The 12,240-nt window shown below is 37.5% G+C and overlaps 1 protein-coding gene across 1 annotated transcript in view; it reads right to left on the bottom strand.

Moving 5' to 3' along the window:
- The window catches only part of MNAT1 (MNAT1 component of CDK activating kinase), a 236,553-nt gene that overhangs the window by 145,818 nt on the left and 78,495 nt on the right, over window positions 1-12,240 (bottom strand). Inside the window, exons 2-3 of the mRNA XM_043982241.1 lie at window positions 8,693-8,845; window positions 4,893-4,966 (exon numbers count right to left, since the gene is read on the bottom strand). Of these exons, the coding sequence (XP_043838176.1) occupies window positions 4,893-4,966; window positions 8,693-8,845 (227 nt within the window). The remainder of the gene's footprint in view (window positions 1-4,892; window positions 4,967-8,692; window positions 8,846-12,240) is intronic.

The raw sequence follows: 12,240 nt of genomic DNA, 5'->3' as shown, positions 1-12,240 counted from the left end.
CTTCCACCATCAATTAAATCAAAGGTCTAGTTAAAAAATATGAATAAAGACATTGAAGCAAATAATCTTTTTAAAAGGAAGTCTCCTTTCTGTCAGTGAATTAGAACAAAAGATGATATAATAACCTTAAAACAGAAGATAAAGAAATTACTGTGGCCATAGTTCATTCTCTATATTTTTCCACTGGCTATTTTTATTGACATGTCTTTAGATAAGTACTGAAATGGAATTTTAAAAGTATTTTATTTTCTGAAAGGTCTAATAGTATAATATGTTTTCAAAACTATGAGACAAATACTACATTTGCAATCATAACTTTTGAGGCTTCCTTAGCATTTTAAGAATGAGTAAGTGTTCTCTGCATATAATGATCTGCAAAAAGTGATCTAATTATTATGGTATAAAGGACAAACCTTTGAGAAAATCCCTGGGGACAATGAGCACTAGGAGAAAGGTCCAGCCAAGGAAGTTAGAAGCCAGCTGGAGATCTCATTAATAATCTTGAGGGGCTTCGAGGGGTCTGGGAGCTTGCAGTGCAAATAAGGGCCAAGAAGGGGCCAGAAGTCAATGGGGTTGCTGAGCACAGAAAGAGTGGGAAAGCAGAAGACAACAAAAATACCAAGGAAAGCCTCAAAGCCCTGGCTTAGCAGAACAGAAACAAGGAACACAACCAGAGAATTCAATTGGTTATTGTCCTTCATTCTCCAAGAGGACCAAAATGATGTCACCACATTGGAATCAAGGTATCAATGTATTCCACGTTGGAATCAATGTATCCGATTGTGGCTGTACAGACCAATATAAGCTCAGAAGGCTCTACCATGGATTGGGCACAAATAGTCCATGTGAACATTCAGAATGGAGATGTCTATAAATTTGTGAGTTTTACACTTCTTTCAAGTTAGTACAATTCTGCTTTGCTCATAGAGCACAGCACCTTCTTTGATGAGGACACACCATGTTGGGTGGTCCACTGTCAGTATCTCCCATGTCATACAATCAGTTCCAAAGTTCTTCAAAGAGACCTTGAGAGTGTCCTTGTATCCCATCTTTTCACCACCATGTGAGGGTGTTCCTTGTTTGAGTTCTTCATAAAATAGTCTTTTAGGTAAACATGTTTGGCATTCAAACAGCATGCCCAGACAACAGAATTGTGCTCTCTGCAGTAGAGTTTGAATACTTGGCAGCTTAATTCAAGAAAGGACCTCAATGTCCAGTATCTTATCTTGCAGGTGATATTCAGAATCTTCCAAAGACAATTCAAGTGGAAGCAATTCAGTTTCCTAGCATGGTACTGGCATAATGTCCAGGTTTCACAGGCATACAACAATGAACTCAGCATAACAGCTCCACAGACCTTCAGTTTGGTAGGCAGCCTTCTCTCTCATACTTTCCTTCAGAGCCTCCCAAACACTGAGCTAGCCCTGACAATATATGCATCAACATCATCATCTATGTGGACATCCCTAGAAAGTGTACTGCCAAGATAAGTGGACTTAACCATGGTATTCAAAATTGCTCCACTTGCTGTAACTGATGGTTCTATGTATGGATGGTATGGTGCTGACTGGTGGAAAACCTGTGTTTTCTTGGTGTTGATTGGTAGGTCAAAATTAGCAAAAGCAGCAGAGAATCGATCCATACTTTGCTGCATAACAGCTTTAGAAGATGCATTGAGTGCACAATCATCTGTGAACAAAAAGTCATGCACCAACTCTCCCTCTACTTATTTCTTGGCTTGTAGACTTTAAATAACTGGGGTGTATGGGTGTTCAGGGGAGACTATTACCTCTGGTGTGAGGGCTGCCAAGCCCTTTTCAGGGTTGCTCATCCACCTTCGGTGTCCACCTGATTCACCCAGCTCTCACCTGTGGCTCCAAAAAGCTGTATTATGTGCAGTTACCAGATATTGGTAAACCTTTTCAGCAAACATGCTAAACCAGATTGAGGGTAACCAGGGAACTTACTCCTAATATATAGGGAGCAAAAATAGATCCTAGCTCTCCACTCTTAGAAATACTATAAACCAGAACAGCAGACAGGGCTTTCTTTCCTCAACTTTTTTCAGGAGATCTGAGATCACACTTAATAATCACCATCGAACTGGGGCTTGTCAAGTGGAACTGGATATCATTACCATCACCAGAGTCTATTGTCAATGTGAGAAAAAAAAGACCAAGATAAAAGCTATGATTCCTTCTCTTGTAGGCCGCTGCAAATTCTGCAAAGAGAGAGACAAAAAGGGACCAAATCTTACACCAGACTGGGAAACCAGGCAACAGACCAGACATGGAATGAGAAGAAAGGAGGGACCTTTTCCAGAAAAAAATCAGACTCAAAAATACAGACAGGACAGGATCAGACAGGTCCTAACCACCTCATCTAAGATGGTAGAAGCAGAGAGAGAGCCTAGCCGTGAAGCAAAATCTAAATTTAGAAGCTGAGGTTGGAGACATGAAATACAATGAAGAAAAATAATTATTTAAGAAAAACCTAAAAGACAAACCCAGAGGAAGAGATTAACTCCACAAAAAGGACAACTAGATACACAAAGGAAAAAATTTAAAACACGGCTTGGTCGCAAGGGAAAGGGATTCAAGGATTCCCCTACTTTAATATGGTTTTTTACTTTCTGTTCTAAGTTGGACTTGAACTGAGTCTTCTTGACTCCCAGTAAGTACTAAAGGAGTATCTACAAGAAGTAAAACAAGAAATGTTTTTAATGGAATCAGAAATAAAACAAGAGCTCTGAAAGAAAAAAAAATTGGAGGAAGAAAAAAGAGCTTAGAACAGAAAATGAAAAACCTCACTCAAGTAGGAGAATACTTGAAAAACAAAAATGAGTAAACAAAACTTGATAGTTCCCAAAGACAAGAAGAAATAATAGAAAAAATTCAAACAACTGAAAAAAGAAAAAATATATACAGGTATTTGTTGAAAAAAAACAACTAACCAGGGGCAGCTAGGTAGCGCACTGAATAGAGCACCATCCCTAGATTCAGAAGGACCTCAGTTCAAATCCGACTTCAGACACTTGACACTTATTAGCCATGTGACCCTGGGCAAGTCACTTAACCCTCACTGCCTGGAAAAAAAAACTAATCTTGAAAAACACTTTGGTTAGAGATAATGTAACCATCATCAGATTCCCTGAAAACCATAACCAAACAAAAAAAAATTGGATTCCAAATTTTAAGAAATTATAAACTACCCAAATTTATAAGAAATGAGGAGCAGGGGGCAGGTAGGTGGCACAGTGGATAAAGCACCAGCCCTGGATTCAGGAGGGCCCGAGTTCAAATCCAGCCTCAGACACTTGACACTTATTAGCTATGTGACCCTGGGCAAGTCACTTAATCCTCACTGCCCCACAAAAAAAAAAAAAAAAAAGACATAAGGAGAAAAGTGAAAACAGAATCTCCTCTGGCCATTTCCTGGAACCCCAAAATGAAAACACATGAAATCCAGGGCTTCCAAGTAAAAGAAAATAAACTGCAAGCAGCCAGAAAGAAAGAGTGTAAATACCAAGGAACCAGGGTCAAGATCACATAAGACTATGCAGCAACTACATAAAGGAGAGAAAATACAGGAATATATTTCAAAAGGCAAAAGGTCAAGTCTTACAACACAGAATAATGTGAACCTGGGTTCAAGTGCTAGTTCTGCTATTTACTAATTGTGTGACCTTGCCATTTAACCTAGTCAAGCCGTAGTTTCCTCATATGTAAAATGGGAATAATAACTACTATATTCTATCTCACAGGACCACTATGTAAATCAAAGGTCATAATCCATATGAAAGTTTTAAACAAGTACATTTTAGTCTACTTTAACCCCAATTAACCAAATTTTCCTAAAAGTCTTTTACCTACTTTTTAAACTTCTATACTTATGCTAAATAGAATTAATTATGGTAATTTTTAAACACTGATATGTTTTGGATGCATACATATATTTTGATAGGTTTATCTTTCCAACTATCTGAAATTTTTTTTAAATGACAAAATGAATACATAAATGTTGCTTCTGGTGATTAAAGTTTTGCTTCAACTAGTCAGATCAGAAAGATAGGCTCCAAAGCTTCTCTGTACCTCTGTAATAACATAAAATTACCTGTGTGATAACATAAAATTCTGCTATTGTGGTATACAAGATTAATGGCCTGAAAATGCTTTAAACAATCTGTTTATCACTCAGAGGATAAAGATGAGATTTAACTTTCCTGGGCTTCAAGTTTCCTTATCTATTGAAAAAAAAAATGTAGATGGACTCCTTCAGCTCAGATCTACAGTATGAGCCTATGACTCTAGGACTAAACATTTCAATATTTTTTTCCTCTTTGTTTAACCTTCTCTAATATAACATCAGAGCAGGGAGGTAGCAGAATAGATAACAGAAAAACCTGAGTTCAAATCCAGGCTCAGACATTTACTAGCTGTGTGATCCTGGGCAAGTCATTTAACTTTGTTTGCCCCAGTTTCCTCACCTGTAAAATGAGCTGGAAGAAGAAATGGCAAACCACTCCATCTTTGCCAAGAAAAACCCAAATGGGGTCACAAAGAGTTGGATACTACTGAAACAACTGAGCAACAACAAAAACAACATAACATTGACACTGTACAAAATATCTTCCCTTAGCAGTTCTAAAGGAGCACTTCCTCCATTTATCATACTTTTCACTGGTAGATAAAATGTTTATTACTTAAGTATACCCACCACCAAACTTCACAAACATGATTAAAGTGCAAAGAAAAAGTAATTAGATAAACAGCAGCTACCACAACAAATCTTGCTAAAGAATTACAGATGAGATGTTCTCCTAGGCATCTAAAAGATAAAAGCATATGGTCTCATGGGCATAACACATCAAAAATGCAAGCATTAAAACATACCAATTTCTTCGACTTCTTCCAGGAAATCATTATATTCCCTTAGACTAGGAAAGTCTTCTTCTCTTTTGTTATATCTTTAAGAGAGGAAAAAAACATCAGTTATTACATCACCAGCTTTCAGGTTTATCACACTACTTTTTTCTTAGTTCTTACATTATTCAAAAACAAAGTATTGTTTTCTATATACAGCACTGTTGTATCAACAAAGGTTTATCCTCTCCTTCAACTCTGTCAATAAGGGTCTAAGAATTAGATGAGGCTGTTAGCTAAATCAACTTCTCAGACAAGTGAGACAAGAAGAAGCAAAGAGTACATGATAACACAGAAAATATATTTGAAGATTTAAGAAAAAGAAAAATTACAGGTTTAAGGGATTAGAGAATGAGCCTAAATCCATGACAGAATTAACAACAACAACAAAAAAAGGCACTGGATTTAAAAATCACAAAAACTCAGTTTAATCTGACCTCCAATTCCACCTATGATTTTGGGCAAGTCACTTAAAAGATCTGGGGCTCCATGTACTCATGGGCAAATAGAGATAACAGTATTTGCCCTTCCTTTCTTACAGGACTGTGATGAGAACCAAATGGAATAATAGATGTGAACGTATTTTGTAAGCTGTTAAGTCCTATACAAATAAATGTAAGACATTAAGATCATGGTAAATTTGATCTTTGGAAAATGCATCCTAAAGGACTAGCAACTCTCTCCTCTCTCAAGGACAACCTGTATAGACTGTTTTGAATAAGGAAATTTTCAAAATGCTATTACTGGGGGGCGGCTAGGTGGCGCAGTGGATAAAGCACTGGCCCTGGATTCAGGAGTACCTGAGTTCAAATCCGGCCTCAGACATTACTAGCTGTGTGACCCTGGACAAGTCACATAACCCCCATTGCCCCGCAAAAAAAAAAAAAAAAATGCTATTACTGTACTTGGGCCCCGTGGGGGGAAAAAGTCTATGCCTAAGAACAAAACTATAAAGTAGGAACTAGACTAAAAGCTCCACTAAGTTTGAGGTCATGCTGTATCCTATTTAACATCACCTACAGCACCTAGTAAAGTGCTCTGCATGTAGTAGGTGCTCAATTTATGTTTGCTGAATAAATGATAAAAAGGAACTGGAGGAACTGGACCTGTAATTTCACTGGCATAAGGAACTCCCAGATGAGATGCTCTCTACCAGTGAAGGTCAGCACCTTCTCTCTAACTTAGCCTTCAAAAATTCCTTAGAACACTGGGAATCATTTAACAAGGACATGTTCTGGGACACAATACCAGGATGTATCAGAAGCAGGACCTGAAATCAGTCTTCATGGCTCGCAGTCCAGCTCACTAGACACTGGACCACACTGTCTTTCATGAGTGAATGAAGGGCAGTTAGTAGCTAATTAATTAGTATCTAGAGCCCAAAGCTGCTTGAGTGATATTTCTAAAGCACAATTTCATTCCCCTTCTCAAAAAACCCCAGTGGATACCTAGAGCCACCAAAAAAAAAAATTTATTTTTAATGCTTTGGGGGGCGGGGGGCGTGCAGTGGCTTCTGCCTGATAGTTTACACAATGCAATAAAAATATACCAAACTTAAAAAGCATGAGTTTTCTCTATTCTAACCACAAATAGATTAAGAATATTACTCCCAAAATGGATCATTTTCTTTAAAATAAAAGCATTTTTGTTGTTCCTTTTTAAATAAAACTTATAGTAAACTCATCAGTTCCCACTGGCATAATTATCATTTCTATACAACTATATGGGGCAATGGACTTGGAGTCAGGAAGATCTGAGTTCAAATCCAGTCTCAGATACATAGCAATCATGTGATCCTGGGCAAGTCACTGAACCTTAATCTTCTTCAGTTTTCTCATCAGTAAAATGAAGATAAAGATAGCACCTATCTTTCAGGGCTGTTGTGAGAATAAAATGAGATATTTTTCAAGTGCTTTGCAAATCTTAAAGCACTCCACAAATGCCAGACTGTTTATGGTGGTGGTGGTGGTGGTGGTGGTGGTGGTGGTGGTGGTGATGCTGACTCCCAAATCATTATATCCAACCCAACTTTCTCTCTGAACTTCAATGCCTCAGTACCAATTGTCTAATGGATATTTAAACTAGACATGCCAAAGGCATTTCAAACTCAACATGTCCAAAACAGAACTTATTCTTTCTCCCCCCAGACCTCCCACCTTCCAAACTCTCCTATTTGTTGAAAGTACCGCTATTTTTCCAGTCTCTTCTTCGTCTCCCAGGTTTGTAGCCTGAGTATTATTCCTCCACTCCTTACTTTCCTTCAGTCTACAGATCCAATAAGTTGCCAAATCTTGCCATTTCTACTCTATAACCTTTCTTCTCTCTAAATACAATTACCACTTTACTTGAGACCCTGACCACTTCATACCTTGATAATTACAACAACTTAATTTATCTCACAGACTAAAGTATCTCACCACTCCAATCCATCCTATACAGGTGCAAATCTATTCATTTTACTCCCCTATTCAGTAAATGCTAAAGGCTTCCTATTGTCTCTAGAATGAAATATAAATTTCTGTTTAGCTTTTAAAGTCCTTCACAACCTTGCCTCAATCTATTTTTCCAAGCTCATTGGACATTAGTACCCCCTACATACTCCTTGCCACCACCACACTGGCCTTCCCTCTGTTCCTCACAGAGGACACTCTATCTCCTTCTCCATGCCTTTGTAAAGTTGCTATCTAGCTATACTGTCTAAAATATCTAATGAGTGGTCACCAATAAATTATAAGCTTTAGCAAAAGTTTAGACTTTTAAGCATTTATTAAAGAGCATTAGGATCTAATGATCAGAGAGAAAGGTAAAAATCTAACTATTTCTAAGAGACCCCATCATCCGACCTGCCATGGCAAGGTCAGGAACAAAAAGGACCCAATGCTTCCTTCTTCCTCCCAGAAGCCTCCTGTGAAACTGGGAACATCCCATGCACACGCACACACAGCTCCAAGCTAATTGGCTGATAGCTTTGATAGACAGTACCCATGAGCAAACATTACTTCCTGACGCCAAGGAACTGACCTCCCAAGCCACATGGCTTGCCCTCAGATGTCTACTCCTCATGGTGGAGCTTTCCTACAGTAACTCTCCAGCAGGTAGCGTCACTCCAATTGTTACACCTTTATACTTATAAATTCCTAAAATGTACTTCCATGCCTAGAATGTAGTCTCTCCTCACTTCTACCTCATAGAATCCCTCCCTTTCTTCAAGATAGTTCAAACTGTTACATTTATTCTACATATATTTATGAGTATTTGTTGTTTCCCAGTTAAAAAGTAAACTCTTTGATGTCTTTATCTGTATTTTTGGCCCTAGGCCCTAACACAAGGCCTGACCCATAGTAAGTATTTAAATATAAATACTTTTTGATTATCATCTGCACACCATATGATTTACCAGGAAATCAAATAAACAAACAAACAAAAACCCTTGGAAGGAAGTTAAATTTCTATATAACTGATCCTTATACTTCAAAAGTTGTCTACTAGGGGACAGCTAGGTGGCACAGTGGATAAAGCACCGGCCCTGGATTCAGGAGGACCTGAGTTCAAATCCAGCCTCAGACACTTGACACTTACTAGCTGTGTAACCTTGGGCAAGTCACCTAACCCTCATTGCCCTGCAAAAACAAAAACAAAAAAAAAAAAAATGTTGTCTACTATACAGTTCATCATTGCACTCTTCTTAAATCTGAATTATTAAATACCTTTACAAAAGATATCAATAATGGCTTTCAGTCAGACTTAGTCTTGGAAGTAATAACACTTACATCTTTAGCACTTTTTTCCGAATCTCAACTTCCTTGTCAACAATAGGGTCTTCAAATAGCTGTACTCTGAAGTTACTCTTTCGCAGAGGGGTGCCACATTCGGGACAATTTCCAGCTCCTCTCACAAAGAGTAATTCCACACAACTTTCACACCTATGAGAGGAGGGGGAAAAAAATGTATCATTTAACTCAGCGAAATGAATGTTCACAACTTACTTGTGAAATTTCTTTGAAATCTGACCAAACCTACTTCAGATATTATCTAAGTAAATTTAGTAAACTTTCATCTCTATTTTAGTTAATTTCCTGGGGGAAAAAAAGCCAAACTTTAAAGGAAGGAAAAGGTCAGATATTAAAGAAACATCTAGAAGCAATTATAGAATAAAAAATAAAATGGGGGCAGGTAGATGGCACAGTGGATAGAGCACTGACCCTAGAGTCAAGGGGACCTGAGTTCAAATCCGACCTCAGACACTTAACACTTACCAGCTGTGTGACCCTGGGCAAGTCACTTATAACCCTTAATTGCCTCACCCCAAAAAATAAAATAAAATAAAATAAAATGAAGAATGAAATGGTTAATTTATATTTAGAAGTCAAATCAATCAATCAACAAGGATTTATTGAGCACCTAAAAGTACTACACACTGGACCAGACACTAGATTCAGCAGTGGTACAGTACAAAGAACACTCACTATAGAGTCAAAAGATCTGGGTTCAAATTTTATCTCTGATACTTATTACCAGAGTATAATAAAATCAACATCTACTATTAACCTGATCCAGAACAATGGAGCTACATCGGCTGCAGTTATTGTGCAGCTGCAAATTCACAACACATACCCGTGATCTATCAAGGTGATAATGGAAATGAATGTCCTGGGCTTTGGGGAGATAGATGGACACTTAGAGAAACCACTACACCAGTTATTGTGGGTAAAGTCAAATGGAAACTCTTGGAATTGCCCAAGCTATCCCATGTCATTAACAATGAATAGTAATGGGTCTTAGAAGGAATAAGAATTATTTGTTTGATAGTGATGGAGAAATAAGAAGCTGGAGTACTTTGTAATTGATACCACTTCCACTAATATCAGTCCTAGTAAGGAAGGCAAACAGCACCTGTCAGCTTAAAGTGGACTACAGGAAACTAAAAGTAATCTAACTAGTGACTATGGACATTGCTGACTTCAACAACATGGTGAAACCCACATTCCCAATGAGTGGTGTAGACTTGTTGACCTCGTTAATGCTTTTTTATCTTTTGCTGTGGCTGAAACTAGCCAGTAGCCATTCATTTTTACCTAGAAAAGAGTCCTATATACCTTTACTGCCTTTCCCCCAGCTACAAGCAACAACTTGGTGGAGAGAATCTAAATGAAGCCCCAATTCTTCAGGACACAAATATTCACTATCACAATGATAACGTGTTGACCCTCTGAAGGGTATATGTTTTGGAGCTCTCTATTCAAAGGACTACCCAAACTGAACAGAAAGCACCAAGAAGTAGCCATATGAAACAATTGTTAAGTCTTCTGGAGCCACAACAGAATTGCCATTCATTCCCTACCACTTTTGAAAAGCAGTTGCTCAGTCTTTTTGTGGTGGCAAAGAATTGGAAATTATGGGGATGCCCATCAATTGAGGAATGGCTAAACAAGTTGTGGTATATGAATGTAATAAAATACTACTGCGTTGTAAGACATGATAAACAGATGGATTTTGGAAATACCTGAAACAACTTACATGAATTGATGCTGAGTGAAATGAGCAGAACCAAAAGAATATTGTACACAGTATCATCAACATTGTATGATGCTCAACTGTGACAGACTTAAACTCGTTTCAGCAATACAATGATCTAAGACAATGCCAAAAGACTCATAATGGAAAATCCTCTCCACATTCAGAAAAAGAATTATGGAGTCTGAATGCAGATTGAAGCATACTATTTTCACTTTTATTGATGATTTTATTTTGTCATTATTGTTTATTTTTTCTTGTGTTTCTTTGTTCCTTTTTTTTTTATTCTTCTCTTATAACATGACTAATGTGTAAATATGTTTAACATGATTGTAATGTATAACCTATATCAGATTACTTGCTGGCTTCGGGAGGGGGAAGGGAAGGGAGGATGGAAGAAAAATTTGAAACTCAAAAAATATTTTTACATGCAATTGGGGAAAAATTTAAATAAAATAAAATAAATACTTAAAAAAAAAAGCAGTTGTTCAGGAATCTAGGTCCCTGTTGGATAGCGCACTTGATTAGAAGTGAAGAAAACCTGAGTTTGAATACTATCTCAGATGTTTACTATCTGTGACTTGGGCAAGTCCATTAACTTCTCCTGGTCTCAATTTCTTTATCTGTAAAATGGGGAAAATAATACAGCCTCTCTTAAAAGCTTGTTGGAATGATCAAATGTGATAATATATATGTAGTACTTTGCAAACCTTAAAAGAGATGTTTATATAATTCTTTGCTATAATGAAAAGAGAGAAATTGTAACATTTCTAAAAATGTACAGAAGAAAAAGAGGCTCAGTAAGACACATAGACAAGCAGGGAAACTTCAAAATTTTATGTGTTGAATTGTTTTTATTAATAAAAGCTGTACTAAGAGAGATTCATGGCTTTGTATACAATCCTCTTATTCTATCCTCCTGTGTATATGGAAAGGTTCATTTTTATTGATGTTTGTCAAGTTAAGAATAACCAAAAAAAAAAAGTTTTAAGCAGTTACTCGCCAGTTCTTGAGCCCTGTTGCTACTGAACAGATGTTTCAGTGATATAATCACACATTTTTCCAGAGTTTTCTATTGTGTATTGGGTGATGCAAGAGAGCTCCTCTAACAAGATGGATAAAGCACAGGAGGCCTCCACTGCTTAATGGAAATAGTATTTCCAAGACTGAACTCAATCCAGGTCTCAAAAGTGTTAGTAAGCTTTGAGAGGAGGCTAACTGAGCCAAAGGCTGAGTGAGGCCTGTAGTTCCTGCTCCAACAACCTCACTTCTGTGTTAGACCAGTGGACCCCAAATACAAGACCCATCTCCTAAGGATTGTCATTTTGCTTGATTCATCAATGAATCTAAAAGAGGCATACGCAACTGTAATGTGGCAGCCATTAATCCAGAATACCCTGAAGGATGATAAGAAGTCCTCCTGGTGGGCTGAGCAGCAAATCACATGGCTAATATGTAAGAAAATCTTGAAGTATAAAGTGAATAACATCCTCATCAGTCAATTAACAAATATTTATTAAGCCCCTACTATGTGCCAGTTACTGTGTGAGGCACTGGGGATACATATAGAATTGAACAATCTTATCCCAAATGAGCTTATATTCTGGGGGGGGGGGGAAGGAATGGACAGACACACACACACACACACACACACACGCTCACATAGAGCATAAATACAAAGTAAATAAACACAAATTTATACAAACCAATTAAATACAAGGTAGTTTAGGAAGGAGTTGATAGCAGCTGAGAGGATCATGAAAGGCTTCATGAAGGCTTGATGGTGCTTGAGTGATGTCTTAAA

Source organism: Dromiciops gliroides, chromosome 2, assembly GCF_019393635.1.
Source record: "Dromiciops gliroides isolate mDroGli1 chromosome 2, mDroGli1.pri, whole genome shotgun sequence".
Classification (NCBI taxonomy): Eukaryota; Metazoa; Chordata; class Mammalia; order Microbiotheria; family Microbiotheriidae; genus Dromiciops; species Dromiciops gliroides.
Note: the sequence above shows the minus strand (reverse complement) of the source record. Positions and strands in the feature narration are given on the sequence as shown.